Source organism: Thunnus thynnus, chromosome 7 (assembly GCF_963924715.1).
Source record: "Thunnus thynnus chromosome 7, fThuThy2.1, whole genome shotgun sequence".
In the NCBI taxonomy this organism is placed as follows: domain Eukaryota; kingdom Metazoa; phylum Chordata; class Actinopteri; order Scombriformes; family Scombridae; genus Thunnus; species Thunnus thynnus.
This window is the reverse complement of record NC_089523.1, coordinates 26,151,396-26,171,076: the sequence shown is the minus strand read 5'-3', so window position 1 is coordinate 26,171,076 and position 19,681 is coordinate 26,151,396. Positions and strand designations below refer to the sequence as shown.

The 19,681-nt window shown below is 39.2% G+C and overlaps 1 protein-coding gene across 1 annotated transcript in view; it reads right to left on the bottom strand.

Annotated features, from left to right (window-relative positions):
• Window positions 1–19,681, bottom strand: part of frem2b (FRAS1 related extracellular matrix 2b) — a 61,187-nt gene that overhangs the window by 26,296 nt on the left and 15,210 nt on the right. The window contains exons 3-6 of the mRNA XM_067595194.1: window positions 7,618–7,764; window positions 3,717–3,947; window positions 1,020–1,145; window positions 312–563 (exon numbers count right to left, since the gene is read on the bottom strand). Coding sequence (XP_067451295.1) covers window positions 312–563; window positions 1,020–1,145; window positions 3,717–3,947; window positions 7,618–7,764 — 756 coding nt within the window. The remainder of the gene's footprint in view (window positions 1–311; window positions 564–1,019; window positions 1,146–3,716; window positions 3,948–7,617; window positions 7,765–19,681) is intronic.

Here is a 19,681-nt window from a genome sequence, read left to right as displayed (position 1 = left end):
TTTATCATCTAGGTTACTGTATCAAATTTTTCATGCTGGGGGCTGGGGGTGAGAGAGGGTGGGTGAGCTGTCTGTATCTGTGTATTTGTAGTGTATGTTTGTTATGTAATGCTGATTTCGTTTGTATGTGTTTCATAATTTTGTATTTGTGTCTATAGGATCCCCTTTGAAAATAAGATGCTACATCTCAAGGAGCTATCCTTTCAATAAATTCAAATTCAAAGGCCTTTAATCCTGTGTACCTGCACAGACTCCTTGACACTATATTGCATTCCATTTCACACTTGATGAGTGGTGAAATGCGATCTTACCGTCATCCATATCGGGTATGATGGTGATTCTGGCTGTGGGGAACTCTGAGCTCAGACGGCCCCCCATGGGCATGCTGAGGGTGACATTGAAGCTTTCCTCGTCTTCATACAGGGAATCATCAATGATCACAACTCGGCAGGATTTCTCCACCTCTCCCTTGTAGAAGCGCAGGATGCTGTGATGGTCCTCAGGCCTGGAGATGTAATCAGAGTAGGACAGTACTGTGGTGGGGACTGTGCCTGTGGCTGAAACTGAGTGGACAGAAAACAGAATTGAAGAGAGCGGTTAAATCAAGTTCAATCTGGACTTGCACTGTATCATTTACGGAAACATTTTGATCCAACATGGAACTTCTTTTCCCTTCACTCTCTTTTCTATTTTTTAAGGTTACATCATGTGTTTCTCTACTGTCACCTTGCACCTACTTTTTGATTTGCAAGAATAAAACTTTCTTTCAAACACTGAGCAGTCAAAATCATGCAAAATGTCTTTTTGCTTCATTCACCATCTGCTACTTCAGCCACAGTCTGGATCCAATTTCAAAGAAGAAAGCTGATCAGAATGTATGGTAAGTATTGAGGTGAGAGGAGCACTAGGAATAACTATCACTTCGTTCCTGTTACTCTTTGTCACGTAAATTCATCAAATCTGTTCCTAAAAAATACACACAGTTTACAGCTTTACAGTTTAAACAGCCGTTGTTTTACCTTGCTGGGTGTAACAGATGACCATGAGCTCCTGAGTGACATCTCCACTCCTACGCACAGGGATAAGCAGCTCACCAATGTCCTCTTCTATGTTGTACACAGCTGATGGAATGAACACTGTTGACTCTGTATCGGAGGAAAATCAAACATCAATATATCAGATCATAGCTTTGACAAAATGTGTCAAATATTATTTGCTTTGAATACCATAGTGTTAAATCTTATCTGACTTTTGGTTTCTGTGTATAATCAGTTCTCTGGCAAATTACATTACTCATTACAGCTCTGCTGATGGTGCTTTCATCATATTTGATCAAAAACCAATATCTACTGTTTATTCATCAACAGCAAATATTCCAATCTATAGTCAGCTAACACTAATACACAGCATAACAAAGAAAAAGACAGCACTGGTTATTGACCCAGTAAGTGATACAGATGGATGTGGAAAATGTTATCCATAAGATAATGCTGTTTAAGAAGGAGGTCAAGAATTCCTTAGAGGATTATAAATATATGTAGTCTCACACAGCTGTTTTCATTTAAGAAGTCTACTGTTAATTGTCTGCATAAAATGGCTAGAATAAAAAGGTGTGTTCATTCGGTTTTCAAGCAGAGACACGTTAAACCATTAGTGTTTTTACTCAACAGTTTTACTGGCAGCTCCCCATCTCTTTGTCTCCTTCTTTCTCTAAGCTTTACACGGCAATCAGAAAGGTAATGAGTTTGCGATATTTCAACCATGAAATCTACAGAGCTCAGAGAGAAGCTTTGTATCCTTCTTAGTGAGCGTCATGGTCACACACATTAACAAGGGCTCGGTTAGTCAACAGTACTTGACCTGTCCTTTCCCATCCTGAACACAATGCAAACAGTTGCACAGGATAATATGGCTACTCTCGGCTTCTTGTTTCTAACACTTAGCTGTTTCCAGTCTGAGCCACTTTAGTCAGCCTTGTCTGAAAAAATATATTTTTCACCATTGTACGGTGGCAGCTCCTGCGCCATACAATTTCTCTTCTTGCAGTAAAATAAGCAAAAAAATACATTTTTATAAGCCTTCTGAGTTTATCTGACCTTGAAATATGTTAAAACTTTAGAAACCATAAACTGTTTCCTGATATGATAATAGACATATGGCTACAGAAAGACAATGTCTGCTCAAGGCATAACTACAGTAAACAGAAATAGAACTTCACATCTTGCAGAGAGATAGCTGACAGTTTTATTGATTTCCCTCCAGAGACTGATATTTTGTGAAACAAAATTCTAACTGAGCATATTAATTAGCATAAATTGTTGGCAGCAAATTCTTCCTTTCACTCAATGAAGCCCTATGGGAGGGGAGAAGTATTCTCCATATTTATATTACACAGTTCTCTATCTCAGCTCTATAAAGCTGTTTTCAGAAACACTGCTCATCTGTTCTAGTAGAGCTTCTCCCATATTTACATTATGATAATTTCACATGTAAGGGAAGTCAGCGTGGTTAACTCCATATTCATTTGACCTTGTTTATCTACGGAGAGAAAATACTGCTGTTAAAAGTGGTTTGCTTTTTACTCATTGTGTATTTTCATCAAGCTGGGCTCAAGACATTAATTCCTCTCAGTTTTCAGTCTTCATGTGAATTAATCTTGTACTTAAAATATTATGTGCTCTGATGCCCTCAGGCAGATGGACAGAAACATTTCCCCGATCAATGCCCAAAATATGAAACAGCGGGTGTGAGGACGAAAGTATTCCTAAACTGAACTCTCTACTGCTAGAAAAAAGACCCACCTTCAGATACTCTTACAGTGATTTGTAAAATTCTGTGCATTCCTTGGGATGTAGCCTACTTTTATGACTTGTCCATCATTTTAATGTAGTGTCAGAACAGGGATATGTACTGTACTATGTATTTGTTGCTGGCAATCAAAGTGGCAAACTAGTTTGTCAATGTGGGTCGATCATTGAAGCTGCATCCCTTTTTCAAAATATAACTGATATCTTTGTCTTCTACAATGGATGTCTGTCTATGTAACTGTTGAACATCTGTGTAAAATGGGGGGTCGCTCTTTGATCCAAGACATGTGACATCAAACGCTCACTAATGTTTCAAATGGCTGAAAAATGTTGCTGTCAAACTCCATTGTAGCTCCACTTGTAATACCTGGGTGTGTTACAGTTTTAGATGATAGTTTTTTAGGTGGAATTTATTTAAAAGGAATCTATTATGCTTTTCCTTATTTTCTGTCCTATATATGATGTTACAATGTTGGATGTTCATATTAAATGCGGCCAAAGTTTCAAATAATGAAGTTAACCCCTCCTGTTATTTAGTCATTTAAAAGCTTTTAATATGAAGCAGTAAAGCGCAAAATGTTGAGATTTCATCAGCGGTAACTTAACACGACTCTGATATGGCTGCCTCTCAGCAAGCTTCTGGAAAGCTGGCCAATCAGAGCAGATTGGGCTCATCAGGAGGGGGGGCCTTAAAGAGACAGGAGCTAAGACTGCCTGTTTTAGACAGAAGCTGCACTGAGGGGCTGCATAAAGGGCCAGTATAAGATCCCAGAAAAAAAATAAAGAGCTGAAAATGAGCATAATACATACCCTTTAACTCCACTAAAAATGCTGTGCAATCCTCATTTTATACAAGAGTAATATATGAGAGTGTTGTGAGTGCTGCTAACAAGTGAAATCATCACTGACCATCATCAGGGTCCAGGATCTCCACAGTAGCAACCTCTGGAAATTCAAGGGCTGCCATCACAGGCTCAGACAGAACGATCTGGAAGGTCTCTGACACTTCATACTCATTATCCGACAGGATCCGGACCTTCCAGGTGGCCGTGGTCTGGCCTGGATTGAACTGCACCTGTTTCTGAGATTTCCCCCGGAAATCTTTGTCCTTTTCTGCAGTTCCATCCTTGGTGCCAATACCTTAAGAAGGAAAGAGGAAAAAACAGATTATCAAAAAAAATCCTCAAAACCTGTGAAAACTGCATACATCAGCCAATTATAATGAACTGGTACTTGCAACTTTGAACATAAATTTTTCATAATTATCTTTGAATAAACAAATGGTGTTTTCTAGCATTCTATGAATCTTAATAGCGGTATAACGGGATGTTTTTTTAAATTATCTTATCAATAAAAAGATACATTTAATCTTTTGTTTTTCCATCTCTTATGAAACCAAGAAAATGTCACACCCCAGTTGGTCTAACCCTTCAATATATGCCAATCTATTGGTTGCAGTTTCCCACCCCGAGTGTTTCAAATGGCCATGGTGGGAATAAAGCCAATTATCCCTCATGTCAGTTTGGTCTCAGCAGCAGTGGCTGGAGGCTGACTTGTGTTGTATGACCTTCAGCATGTGAGCTGTTTGATGGGGCCTACAGTTACTATTGTTGTGACACTGGCAGGATTCCTGTTGAGCATGAGCACTAGAGCCGGTGAAATGTCACACAGCCTCTCCATTGTCTTTGCTAACTGGCCACACAATACGCAGCAGGAGTGTGGCAGTAAATAGAAAGAACATGGCTGCACAAGGCAATCTTGCTGGCTGCCACAAATGTAGAAAACAAGAAATTACTGAGGAGAAAAACTGGAAAGTCGCATCAGGACTACACACAAGATCTTCAATAGACAACAGATTGAGAAATGCATGAGTTTGGGTTTTTGAGAAAATTACCATTCTGTTCTTTGATCAAAATAAAAAGTGAGCTTTGATATGCAAGTGTGGACAGAAGGAAAAAGGCCCTTGCCCATATGTGCTGAGATAAAATGGTCAAGCTCAATGGAGCTTGAAAAATCAGCAGTCTTCAAAGCTGGGAGAGGAGAGAGTATAATTTGCTCCTAACTCTATCTCCTACGCAGTGCCTGGATTGGATGGCCCTCATCACAGCAGTCACTCTGAGGCTGAGTGCCACCTGCACTGTGCACATTGACCAGTGAAGCAGCAGACCGCCAGTGGGCTCCTCTGATCAGTATTCACTCAGGCAGGGCTGGGCAGGAGGAGATATCTCCAGTCTTCATGAGGAAGCACTGGCCTGAGCTCAGTCGCTCATCGCAACACTGAGGCAGATGGGTGGCTTGAATTGTCAGGCTGTTCTGGCAGCCTGTTTATGCTGCTTAATCAAAACCATTTTTGTTGTTTTTGCTCTCCTGTCCTCACTGCAGCAGAAGGAAACTACAAATGATGATACTATCTTACTGGGACGGGATATTGGTTGTTAGTGCACCTGCAGTGAAAATGCTGCAGACAGGTTTTTGAAGTATGTATGATAAAATATGTCCAAAATAATAATTTCTTAGGTAACATGTTTCAAACTAAAACCATACAGTGTTTCCCCAACCGTTGCCTTGGAGGGGTAGCCCCCCCCCCCGAACAGGACCCCCTGCTGCCATGAAAGAAACAAGATATTTTATTTTTGTTAAATAAATAACACACACACACACACACACCCTTCTCCCAAAAAGCAGTCAGCCTAAAGGAAAAATTGCCATAGTTAATTATTAAAGCCTGCCATATAATTGTGTTGCTTTCAGGAGCTTTGGATATGGTTGCGTTACAGCTGAAACACGACAGAAAAAGGGCAAGAGGTTTGACAGGCGTATTACAATAGTCATTAATGTAATGGTATGTAAAAAATAGTATTCTGTTGAATCATTCGGTTAGGTCTGCAAATGTTACTTGGCTGGAAGTTAAAAAGAAGTATTTCCATGGCTTTTTGATAAGACTGACAAAAAGAGAGCAGTGTGATGTATAATCAAAGAATCACTGCCTGAGGATGTAAACATGTGCTCACTTACTGTAATGAGAAATGGACAACATAAAGGGTTTCACATTTGTATTTGGAAAGAGAATCTTTATTGCTATTGGTACTTTTTGTCAAATCAAAATGGTTCTGGTTGGACGTCTGGAATCTAAATTACACATTCCTTTATGTGCTTTCTATCACCGGCAGGGAGACGTACATCATCCTCCCTCATTCATCATCATTTCCCTGCATTCTGCCTCAATCAGAAAAAAAACTGCACTTTTGAAAAGCTATGGTATGGATTTGAAAGCATGCAACAGTAATTTCTGACATTATAAAAATGCAAGACATTTTTTCTCTGGGCACTGAACCCAGAGTGCATCCGAAGTTCAAAGTAGCGCTTCTTTAATTTATAATATAACCATTAATAAAACAGTAGTGATGCTCCAGAAAATCAAAACAAGGAACAATTATTTGATTATGGCTCCTTATACAAGATATATTATTTTGTTGTTTAATATTAATTTGCAAAGAGATTACTTCGGGGTCATCACACAGGCATTTCAGTTGATTTCTCATTTTCCGTTTCTTTTGTTGTTGCACCTTATCAGTGTGAACAATAAAATCTAAGTGCATTATATATAATCGTAAAGTTATTTACTTCTTACTGTGAATTCTTGTCATCTATATCTGCCTGCAGTATATGATGATCTGCCAAAGGATTTATATTTTTTTTATTTCACTGAGACACTGAGAGTAGATATACTCTGCAGTGTGAGGCATTATAAAGGTCAGCAAAATTTGCATATCACCTCAGAGATGTTTCATTACTTAGAAGCCCTGGGGCATACAAAGAGAAAGACGACAGTACAATAAATGATCCTACAGGATTTGACCTTTAACATCAAGCCATTTTAATTACACCTCATTTTTACAGACATAGTAAATGGTAGCACTAAAAAGGGCCATTGGTGCCAATAGTAAGAATTCCTGCCACTCATAAACTCAAATACAGCAGCTCGTTTTTTTTAACAGTGTTAACAGTTATTGTTCGTTTAGTCCCGGCCATTAAATTGCCTCGACTAACATTTGGAGTGGCGCTTTTCTGAGGCTACCAACTTCGGGTGACCTTTCTCATGTGCACATGCACTCTCTAGGGGATTGTCATGCACTATTGTGTGATTGGTACGTAAATACTGGCTGGAGGAGAAGGGTTAGAGGTCATGACCTGTGTGACCCGAAAGGGTGCCTGGGTCAGCCTTAGGGATGTACTATATCAGAGAGAGTGTGTGTGTGTGTTTAGTTGTCTATCAACATGCAGGCCTCTGGCACTCTGCTTTAAGCAAACACACAGTATGTGTTCTAAAATGTAAAAAAGGCAGATAAAAATGGTCTTTTGTCAAGGGGCTTTGTTTTTCATCGCTTTGTCTGTTACTTAACAAGGTAACTAAAGAGTTAGGCCACAAACGAGTGAGTTTGTGGTGTGGAACCAGGAATTCTTTAAAGATTTCACAGCAACATGAACACATTTGTTTATTTTCTTAAGATCTACTGTGCTTACTTGAATGGAAAAAAAAAAGGCAAATGGTGGCATATGGCATTTTTATTGTTTCTTAATTTATTTGGTTTGTATTATTTATTTATTTTTGTGTTTTAAAAATAGTTATGTATTATATTTATTTAGGCTATTTATTATGTATATTTTGGTGCAGATCTGGGTCCAAATCAAGATTAAACCTTATCTCTCTTAAAACAGAAATGTAAGAAATAATAATGAGTATTCTACGTCACATTGGATTGGATCATTAACATAAGTGACTTGATGAAAACAGAAAGTATCTGCTTACTAACGAACGAAGTCTCCCCCAGGTAGCCCCGACGTTTTAGCACCACCTCCAGGAACTTGACCTCTTCATCCACCACGTAGTGTTCCTTCTCTAAAGAGATCCAAGCCCAGTTGAGACGGAACTGCTGGTCCCTCAGTTTGTTGCCTCCTGCAGTTAAAACAGTTAATACAGTTAAAACTCACCATAGAGCATGGGGAAAACACAAAATCAAATAGCCTAACTGGGCTTTAATAAACCAAAACATGTTTTGAATATTAGCATATTTATTTGTCTCTGGGATGGTACTGCAGTTTTGGATAACCCTTATTAGAAGTATTTCTTGGATACCTTCAGGACTTGACTTTGAGACTCCTAGCCAGCACACAGTGGGAGGTATGAGGGGTGCACAGCCCTTATGCAAAAGGAATGGGGTTTGTGCCGTCTAATTGCTTCATTTCTAATTAAGATAAAAGGTGTCTGTTTCCTGTCTGAACTGGGTTATTTTATCCTTGCCTTTTGAAGTTGGATTCAAAGGCAGAGGCTACAGTCCTGGAGGGCATCACTGCTACCGTTTGACCATAAAGAGTCAAAGCAGCGCACATACACAGGCATCAAATACAGCCAGATACACAAACACTGATAAAAAGAAAAAATGTGCAAACACGTACACACACACACTGACTCATACAGAAACCACAGCAGACTTTAATGATGTCATTTCTAGAGCTCTGGCTAACAGTCTAAATAATTATTCATTGGTTCCTAAAAAATCCGCATGCATCCACCGGCCCACACAGAGCTGCTGCCTGCTGCCATAGTGGATGAAGATGGTGAGATCCAGTTGACTGAGCCGCTAAACATCTGGCAGCTTTGAAAGTGGTGGAATAAAAGTGAAACTGCCGGGAGGGTGCAGGGACAGTGGTTCAGTGATTTCAGAGTGTTGCTTTTGTTTGTGTTAAGCACGACTGAGGGTCTCTTCCCCACCCCACCCCACCCCTGGTGTTACGGTCAGTAAAACTGTCACGTCCAGATGACTGCTCTACTGTTTCCATTTCCTTTCTTAATGGGCACGGTGAGACCTATACACATTCACCCTGGGAGTTTTATTATGTGTGAGGGTGTGTGCATTTACGAGTTTGCGTGTCTGAATGTGTGCACATGTGAAATCTCCTCTGCACCTGTTCAAATCTCTTTCTTTTGGTCTAACAGTCTATATATTCTGTCTTAATGTCCCTGACATTGACGCTTTTTGATAATTTGGACCCCTAACTGGGACAAAAGGACAAAGTCAGTGTGACACACAAGGACAAACAGAGAGCACCGACTCTTTTGAATGATTAGGTTGAATAAATTCCATTCATCCATAATGAACACACTGAAGGACTTTGATGTTTTCTACCAGACAGGATATGAACAATAGCAAATATGAAGAATCTAGTGAGATGCTAAAGAAACACACCTCTCTCTAATTTATCTTTGCACTTATGATTACCAACACTAACGGCTTTTATTAAAAAACCTTGAAGAGAAGAAAAATAAAGAAAACAGACGGTGATGTTCCTTGAACTTACAGATGCAGTTCATAGTGAACTTCAGACAGACTCTGTGATGTCAACACTGAGCTGTAAGTGGGACAAAAGGCTACAGAAAGTGTAAAGAAACGAGACGAGAATCTGCTCTATTTTCTCTCGCATGCAAAATGAGCAAAATGTTTGAATCATTTCGTTGTATACATTACATGAAATGTTCATGAATACGGAATTTCTCCCTCCGTTTCAAAAGAGATGCTTGGTTTTTCTTCTTTTTTACTCCAGAGCCACCACTTCAACACAGTTGTGTGTGCATTGTTTCCTTCACAATTGGCCTCAGTATTTCCTTTAAAACCCCATGCTTCTTTTCAACTTCAACTTCTTTTAATTGGTGAAACATGGTAGATTTAATAATAACCACATAGTCTAGCTGGAAGACTTGCTCTCAGTTTTTTAAGTTTCTATAGTTAGTGCTCTTTTGTGCGTCCGCACAGCCATCAAATGACTGCTCATGTGAATAAACCCAGTTCCTCTGTTTATTCCAAATAAGCTGCCATTACCACTGATAGTCATGTAATGTGGTTCATGACTGTTGTGCCAAAATTTGCATCATTTACAGCAATTAGGAGAGAATAAATGACAAGAATACCATAGCAGATGGTGGCAGATTAAGTTCGACTAACATAATAAAATCACAAACAAGCATGATCTTTGTTACACTGTTTGGAAAACTAGCAATAAGAATTCAGTCTACGACCAAAAATAGTGTGCTCACAGTTTTTTGGAGTTAACAATTTTTGGCACAACAATGTGTGTTTAAAGCAGCAAATATTGCGGATGTAAAGGTTGATTCACCATTGTATTGTTTCAGCTGGCAATAGAGCCACACAAACAATATGTGTTGTTTTTTTTGTTGTTTTTTTTAATGAAAATGTCTCAAGTGACACATTTAATAACTCATGCATTGTTGAGGTCTACCACAGTGGAGGATTTTTGCTTCCTGTGTGTTCCACATCAGTCTTCTGGAGACAGGCGACCTGTGTATGACAGGACCTCCCTACTCCATTTGGATTAAAGCCAGCAGCATGGCATGCATGCCACTGGTAAACACTGCATGTGTGATCTCTGAGTCGTGAAGGAGCCTGTCCTCCTCTGAGGTAATGGAAACTGAGAAGGTCTTGGCTATTTATCTGAATTCACACACAGACTTTGCAATAGTTATGACACCATTTATACACTTGATCTGAAGTATAATTCTAGAAAATGGAGAAAATAAATTATTTATGCATCATTGCTCTATAATCAAACACTCAGGCAGGGACATTCCAGCACTATTTAACGGTAGGATTCATCCAAAATACCTCACACATTTTGATAACAACATTAAAGAGTGTTTTGCATCATTATTTACATGACACTGAAGAAACAGCCCCAGACATCAAACTAAGCCTCAAAGAGGCAGCTGTCCCTTTCAAGATGAATTACATTAAACACCTGTTTGACTTGTGACTACAGTGAGAACAGTGTGACAGTATTCACAAACAGAAAGTGGATCTATCAATTATTCATTTTTCATATCCAGCTAAGTCTAAAGAGGAATAGTTCCCAAAGCAGTGCTTTCAAATCTCAGAGGAAATAAATTATGTTCACAGTTTATAGTACATACAATCAAATCATGACATGAGCAAATATTGAGTTAAGGAGGCATTAAAGTCCTGGTAAAGCCGAAGTGGCCTTCGGGTAGCTGGGGAGTGAAGGTGCTCGTTTCCAGAGGACCACTTCACTCCTCCAGATTTCTTTCTAATTAAGATAAGCAGGGGTTGGGGTAAGTCCACTTCAAAGAGGCCCCAAGGAAAACACCAGAGTTAATCTTTCACTAGCACTCACAGCACTGAGACAGAATTTAGAGGACAATATCAGTATCTCTTATGTTCAGGTCTGTGCACTGCTGTGCAGTTCAGTGCAGCATCATACATCACCAGCAGTCACTGCTAGCGTAAGCTGCATAACCATTAACCATTAGACTGTATTTCTACATTATATCCATATTACCATTAAAATCACATGGTAATAGCAGCAGTCCAACAAAGCCAGAGCTAATAATCTTAATTCATTCAGTGAATGAATTGACTGCCTGCCTGTTCTTTTGTCTTGTTGGTTTCTTGTAAAGTTTTCGCTCAAAAGTCCCTCTAAATAATAGTGTCCGAAAAGTGCATACAATTTAAAACAAAGAGAGTAAGTAAAACCTATAATAATTTAACCACTAAATCATAACTAGCCTGTCACAAAAACCTTTGTCCAGTACGTGTAGCTGCACTGCTAAACACAAGCGCTGTCCGCTAACATGGCGGATGTATCATGAGGGACAGAAGCCTTTTGAGAGAAGCCAAAGAATGTGGAAGGCTCGGCTGTGCCAACTTAGTGCCCCTGTCTCCTCCCTGCACACATGTTGCAGACGGCCTTATTTGGTCACTGTCAAGCATCGTGGGGCCACGATGCCCTGTGGACCCTCGTCTGTTCATTCAGCCAGGCAGACAGACAGGCGGCCCTTCGCCCACAGAGCCAGCATCACCCTGATTAGGGTGGATAAATTGGGACTAGCCAGTGAATCATGCTCAATAGACACAATGCATCTAAAAATACTTAATGATCATATACTGCAAATGGACTTTCTGTGCAATTTCCTTGATCTGCAATAACTGTAGTCTATTGTAGCAATAAAATGTCAAGAAACATATTACAGAGATGGATAAAATATTGCGCACAAGACCAGCAACATGCTCACATTTTACTTTTTACTTTTTAATGATGCAGTTAAAGGAGACTGGAAGTCTAATAGGGTTAGGACCAATAGTTAGTTCCTGTTTCCAATAAACTTCAAATTTTACTTTCATAAAAATGGAAAGCTAAAATTCCAGGAACACATTCCTGGTCCACACTTAATTTGTTTAAATGCATGTAAATACTTTAAATCAGCAATAACTGATTTTTGGTCACTTGGCGGAGATAAGTTGTGAGCACAACATTGACATATCATCACCTTTTAATTTCATATGGTGAACTTGTTGCCAAACAGTTGATTATTTACACATACAGAGCAACATTCATTTGGATTCAAGTTTCTGGCCAACTGTGAATGTCAAATATTCTCTTGTCTATGTTTCTTTTAACTTTGTTTTTGGTCTCCACCGACTCGTGAGAAAAATATCTGGCTCTTTAGCTGCTAAATGCTTGACTACAGCAGCCATGTATGTTCACACGGTAATAGTCACTAACTGTGTCTGTTTGCCGTTTGGTGCTGAGCAGGACATGTACAATGGGTTTTTACAAGTTACAAGACAAACAAACAATAAAAATGACAAACTTAAAATTTGTAGTCAAACAGGACTGAAAGAATAAAAAAATGCAAACACACTGTTCCCTCAAGGACTTCTATATTGTGGGGTATGATGAACACTGCAGTGTCTAAGGGGTGTTAGTGGGGCTTTAATCTTTTAATCTTGTTAAGTTTTCAATTTTTTATGGTAGAGGGATTTTTTTTAAATAACTCGATGCTGTTTCTTGAACAAAAAATGTGAGACACAGTGGTAAGATGACTTCAAATTCAAGTCAGACAAAAATTGTTCTTGGAAAAATCTGTGACAAACATAAACCTATTCCATCATCAACTAGTACTAACTCTAAAATGAGTTTTCTTTCGGTTTCATAATGCACCACACCATACCAGCATATTTTTCACCTCTCCAATTAAGGGAAAAGGGATATGATAATCCTGTTGAAGGAAAGAAAGCACATGGCAGAGCAGAGAGAGAGAGCTATATGGTCTAATCACCCTAAGCCTTGTATCAGCAGTAACGAGTGGGGAGTGGGCCATGGCTTGAAAGATTTAGAACTGTTATGATTTCACAGGCCCTAAACCCTTTTCTACCAGCACAGCCTTTCAGGGAACTAGTCTGCCGTAAATTTGGCCGCTCTGCAGGGTCCATTCTGGCTGCTGCCGCCTCTGTGTCCACTCTGACATAGTGGTCACTCTGAGGCGACATTTGAGGTGCCTGAAAGAAAGGCCAAAGGCGCTTCTGAACAAAAGTGCTGGGTCAGAGAGCCATGCAAGGCTTAAAGCAAGCAAGGCTTTGCTCTCAGCAGGGAAAGTTCTTTGAGATTAACATCTGAACCACAACTATAGAGGTGGTTAAACCCTTAGTACTTTTTTTTCCCGAATTTGACATACAACAGATAGAAATACTTTCTTTCAAATTTTCAGTTAAATGTCTTACTTCTATAACTGTTTAGAGGGTGTTTTACGAATACAGGATAATAAATGCAGAGGGAATGAAGTTGTTACATATTACACCCACTGTATACACTCAGAACTTATGCTGGTTGTGCTGAAGTTTTAAACACAGATTTTTTATGCCTTGTGGATCATAGTTCACTGTTTACTTGGCACAATTTTTCTACCACTTAACAGATATATATTTATTCATTTATTCATCTTTATGCAGGCCAGGGCTGAAACTGGAGACTGGCAAACTACTAATTCCACTGCTCAGAGTCAACACATAACAGTGATGGTTGGATGAGCAAAGAAAACTGAATGGCTCATGGGAACAAGGGCATATTTTGAAATGCTGTGGATGTTGGTTACTAACCAAAGTACAGCACTTAAATTTATAGTTTATGATTTCAATGTGCTTTCTGTAAATTGAAATTGTGCTTTAGTGCTCTTATAATGCTGTCCTCCACAGTAGGAATGACAATAAGAAGGCTTTTAAGTAAAGCAATAACCTTCACCTTGTCCCTACACTTTCTACATTTGATTCCAAATTGCAGCACAAGGTTGTTGTGGAAACCGCTTAGCAACTTTCTTCCTCAGTCACAAAGTAAGAGCCCCTCCTCTGTGCGGAAAGGCAGTGAGGAATTCCCAGAGCTCTTATTTCCAATGGGGCTCCTTTATCTGTGGCCCAGGAGAGAAATGTGGCTGAGGAAATACTGTACAGTGTGATTGTAGGGAAAGGTCACTCTGTCCTGGGACTTCTGCTCCACGCTCCAGTGTCCTCACACAACTGCCATAGATGACGTCATTTGTCATCTGCTACAGAAAACACTTCACACAAAAACCACATGGGAGCACTTTAGCTGAAGGTTCTTTGGCTTCTGTTTTTTTTTTTTAAGTCATGAGGAACATGAAAAACTAAATTGATAAAAAGCATATGAATCAAAGTGCAGATATGAAAAAAACAGCATAACTGCCCTTTGGATGTTTGCTAGGGCCAATATTTCTCTGTCTAGAAATGACTGACATCATGTACATGCAAACATCTTGGGTTTTTAAGTATAATCCTATTAGCCTCGCCTGGAAACATTAGTTGAAACAGAATCTTTCCAAACACGTTAAGGATTAGCAAGCGGTCAACTCTGGATGTACGACCTTGCAGAAGATCTGTTCTGTCGCGGTTTGCTGATTTTCAACCAAGGGCACAAGGTGTCCTGCTGAGCAGCCAAGATCAGGACTTATCCCTGATCATGGCTTCATCACTAGTGCTGTAAAAATGACTGTTCAGACTTGGTCTGGCACAAGTTATGAAAAGTTTTCCCTTCTTTTTGGTTAAGCTCCAATCATTAACTAGCTAACTAGAAATACCTCCTCGCAGTTGAATGCTTTCACCAACCAGTCAAGACTCATAAAATTTGTAGTGAAGACTCTTAAGGAATTCAATAAAAGGTATTAAGTGTATTTTCCTTATATGTGTTCACATGCTTGGCCAATAAAGCCGATTCTGAAAGAACACAAAGTTTTAGCGATGATAGTAGACAATGCTTCAGATATGCATGTCGCTGCAAAGAAGCTATAAATTCTAAAACATGCTTCACACACATCTTCATCCTGACAGCACAGAAGATCAATACAATCACCATAGTTTCAAGGTGAGCACCCAAGATTAGTGTCACCAATTCAGTATCCGACCAAATGTGAAATATGGTCATAATTTCCCCTTCTGTTCCTCAGTTATGGCATTGAATAATGGCCAGAAAACTGTTTTCGCTGAACATTTTGATGTCACAATGAAGTTGACCTTTGACCTTTTGGATATAAAATGTCATCACTTATTCATTTTATCCTATTAGACATTCGTGTGAAACTTTGTCGTAATTAGCATATAAATTCTTGAGTTATGGCCAAAAACGTGTTTTGTGAGGTCGCAGCGACCTTTACCTTTGACCTTTGACCACCAAATTCTGATCAATTCATCCTTAAGTCCAAGTGGATGTTTGTGACAAATTTGAAGAAATTCCCTCAAGGCGTTCCTGAGATATCATGTTCACGAGAATGGGACGGATGGACGCACAGATGTACAACCCGAAAACATAATGCCTCCGGCCACGGCTGTCGCCAGCAGAGAGGCATAGAAAGGTGAAGGATTCAAAACAAATTCTCAACCCACCATTAAATACATAAGGTACATATGAATAATTCATATTCCACTGACATCTAGACTGTAAGAAACATTTTGTTGTTTGGCCTTGTTCAGCGGGATGATAACTATAGGCCTGAAAACTGAAAAGATGAAATGTCAAACTCTCCTGTATCTCTGTACAAGCAAGTAAAAAAAATCAATTTGTCGAACTTGAGTTTTCGGAACCCATCCAAAAGAGGTATAAAAGTCGTTGCTGAGGGCTTTGCTTGTTTGATTGTGTAGGTGAGGTCAGACAAAGTATTCCTTGATTGCCCTTGAATGGCATTCCTGCCTGTCAAAGAGGATGCAGCCTCGAGTGACTTAATTAACAGTCAGCTACACGGTTTAAAGAGCAAAAGCCTGAAGTCTCAATAGTAGGGGAAATAACAACAAAAGGCTGAATTAGTAGCTGCAGGGTTTTTTTTCTCTAGAATTGACATGTAAAGGTCATTGTGGATTTAAAATCAAGAGTTTCTCGCTCATTACCAGTCAATTGTGTACAGTACGACAGCCACAGGGCCAAAGTTACTAGAGTAGCTTTGGAAAGTCTCCATTAAGATGAATAAAAGAGGAAACCTGCAAAATATATCTATTACCATTTAAACATTATATATAAACCCAATAATACCTTCCTTAATAGCAAGTTGTAAAATAATAACGTGTCACCCCTTTTGAGCTTATCTTTAAATAATAAAAGAAAATGTCAGACACTTCCTGCCTAAAAAAATGAGCTCATTAAGAGAAAAATCTGTCTCTATCTCAGGGGCTGAAATGATTGCATTGTTACATGTGGATGTTTTATACCTCCACTCTTTCATGGTGCTGGTGACTGAATAGAGAAGAACAGAGTTAGTGAAATAACAAGGAGATACAAGGGGGAGTGTGAAAATGTGAGAGAAAACAAAGTAACATAAGGATGCAGGATGAAGGGACTTGATAAAGAGAGGGGGACGTTCTTTTTCTTGACCCCTGAATGCACAGTGTTTGCTCTCTTGTCAGACCGTATAATGGTGGACTGTTTGCTGAAAGCAGCAGTGTGAGGCCATAGAATATAAAACCGCATCCCAGTCCCACAGACTCATGAGCTCCATACTAATAGAGCTGAGTGTTTGTCGTAGCTGTTCTCAGGGCCGGCCTCCATTAGTTTCATTTATAACAACATGTTTCAGCTGCATTTCACAGTTGTGACTTACAAATCCTCAAATGTAGAAAGGTTTTTCGTCTGAGAGGAAAATGCTCCCTGAAAAGCTGAGATGTTAATTCCTAAAGAAGTGTTAAATGACTCTTGGTTCATTGTTTATGACTGGTGAAAAGAAGCCTTCAAGTAGAACTATGCAAACCTGCATGTTAAAGATAAGCATGGGCATTCATGAAAAGAGGGGAGAAAATGTCTGAGGATTTAGTGTTGTTATTGTCTCCTTCTTGTAATATTGAGCTAAAGATTAGTCTTCACAGCGGAACAAACTCAAGGTTCAAAATTATGTACAGAAGATTACTTCTGAGGACCTTGCAAAATTTCATTTATACACTCAAACTGCAAAAATATTTCTCTCTGCGTTTGAATCACTGTAAAAACAACTTCTGAATATCTTTGAAGAAAAAAGCTCAAAAGAGCTACTGGTGTGAAGTCAGAGACACTCTGATTGTTGCTTTGATTAATTCTGTAACCTGATTGATATAAGGCTGGTATTGCACATAAAACAAATAAATTAGTGTGTAGGGACACAGAATACCAAACTGCATAATATGAGAAGTAGTAGATAGTAGATATCAGAAGTGGATTATGCTGTGTAAAGTCTGCCATCAGGGTGTACTGTGCAGCCTTCTAGTGCTGAACAGGGAAACATAAGCTGTGATATAGGCTACATTAACACAATAAAGTATAGGCTATGTATCAGTCTAATCTACTGTATACTCTTACAGCATTAAGGTGCTCAATCAGATTGCCTACAAAGAAGTAGTGATGAAAACTGTATGTCACATGAGTGTTCAAAAAACAAAGGCAGCAACAAAATGTTCAAATTCTGTTTTCTTAAGCTTAAAAGATGTCTGTTAATCACTGGTTTATAACTCCCGGGCGAAATGGTAAATAAGTAAAGAATATTAATGTCTAATACAGGTTGTCAGTCATAGAGTTTGCAAATGACTTAATACAGCAAGGCGTTACATTGTTGAAGATGATGACTGAATTAAAGAGCAGCAATGCTCATGAGTGTGTTAAAAACTCATGAGCTTTTATAAACTTCTAAATATAAACTTCATGAGCTTCCAAAAGCTGCTTTCTATGTCCGAGCTGCCATAAATCAGACCAGCAATAGGTCATCCAGAGTAGGCGCTCATCACCACGCCCCTTTTTTGGGGGAAAACAATCCTGCGTCCCGCTTAGACAGCAACAGCGTGAACAAAAGAAGTTAAAACATGTCTCCAAACTTCTACTTTAACAACCAGTTTAAATTAATAATGCTGTGCCGAAGAGTTGCTGTGTAGGTGGTTGCACCAACAATAAAGAAGAACAATAAAAGATCCTGATAGAGGGGCTTCATGGCTCCAAGTTATATAAATCAGAAAGAGAAAGCAGGCATTGATAAAAATAAAAGGGACCTTCTAATGGCTTTGGGATGGAATTATTGACAAGACGGCAGAGAAGAGCGCACTAATGAGAGGTATTCTGGCCACTAAGGTAGGACATGCTATGCTATTCTATTTGCTTATGTGTTAGCCACTGCAACGCTCATTTGCCAGTGTGTGAAATGAGTCACCTGTGTTACTTGACCCTGTAAGATTAGCTTAGCTTATTTTAGGGGTGCAAAGACAAACCATTTGTACTTCCATGAATTTAATATTAACAGCTGTAGCCTAATGTTAGGAGCACAGATGCTTGTCAGCCACAGCACATATTGCAAAGGCAGGACAGTGGTAGAATGCCTGTGTGCGCTTATCCAATTCGCAGAATCAAGGTAGCTAATAATTATATAAAAATTCATAGCCTCCTGTACCTACATTATATAAAGCATAGGTTGTAGTGGGGCCCGGGTTCCTTGTAGGTTAACAGTTACTGGTTGGGGCTGAGGTTAGACCGACCAGGCTAATTTATAGGCTATATTGTAGCTAGGTCAGTTGTCGGAGCACAGTGTTATTGCTAGCTAGCATACTATTTGTAGAGCAGGACTGAAAAGTAAAATATTTCACTGCTGCACTATATGCTTACCTGGAGACTCAATAAAGTTGTCCGGGTAGGACACCTAGGCCACTAAGTGGGGTTATTTCAGCAGCTTGACACTGGGAGACTGAAGGGACATGACTGAAGACGGATCAAATTAATCTTTTCAATGTATCTTGCGCATTCTATTGCAGGCAGAGTGAACATATATTTCTTTGACATAGTGTCTTTGGGTCATTTATAAACTAATTTAATTCCGGTGGTTTTCTATTGCTTTTGTTTTGTGCCCCTATTTTACATTAAATCTATGGCAAGTGCCATTTGTTTTCCCCCAAAAAGGGGCGGAAATGTGTTGCAAGCCAAAGTTTCCGGATGTGCCTGTCTGATGTATTAAGAGACGCACAATGATGCACGACCTGGTGTAAGGAGAACAACACCTGGACCCCTGAGGAATGGAATAAAGTAATAAGATTAGTTCTATCTCACTGACACTGAAAACTATTAGATCTGAAGGACAAAAGTTAAATGTCAAAGGGGATAAACACAAGAGGTGGGCAGAAGTTGCATTATAGCCTGCAGCTCTATCTTTGACATTTTAACTCACAGACACTGAATGCCCTTTAAAAAATTATCAACTCTCTTTAGAGGGTAAGTTAAGTGCAAATTAAATATGTTAGTTGACTATCACAAAGGTTCACATCACCCCAATAGCACTAAATGTTCCCTCACTGCAATGATGTACAATACTCACAAAAAAAAAAAAACTATTCTTGCACATGACTCATTGACCGGTGATAACCTTTAAAGTATTATATAATATTTTTTATGGTAATTGTACTGGCTTCAGGCAATTACTTAGGGATTTAATGAGCTGAATGTAACTACTGTATCAGATTGACTTGTTGTCTAGACATGCACCCTGTGGCCTTTCATTGTTTTCC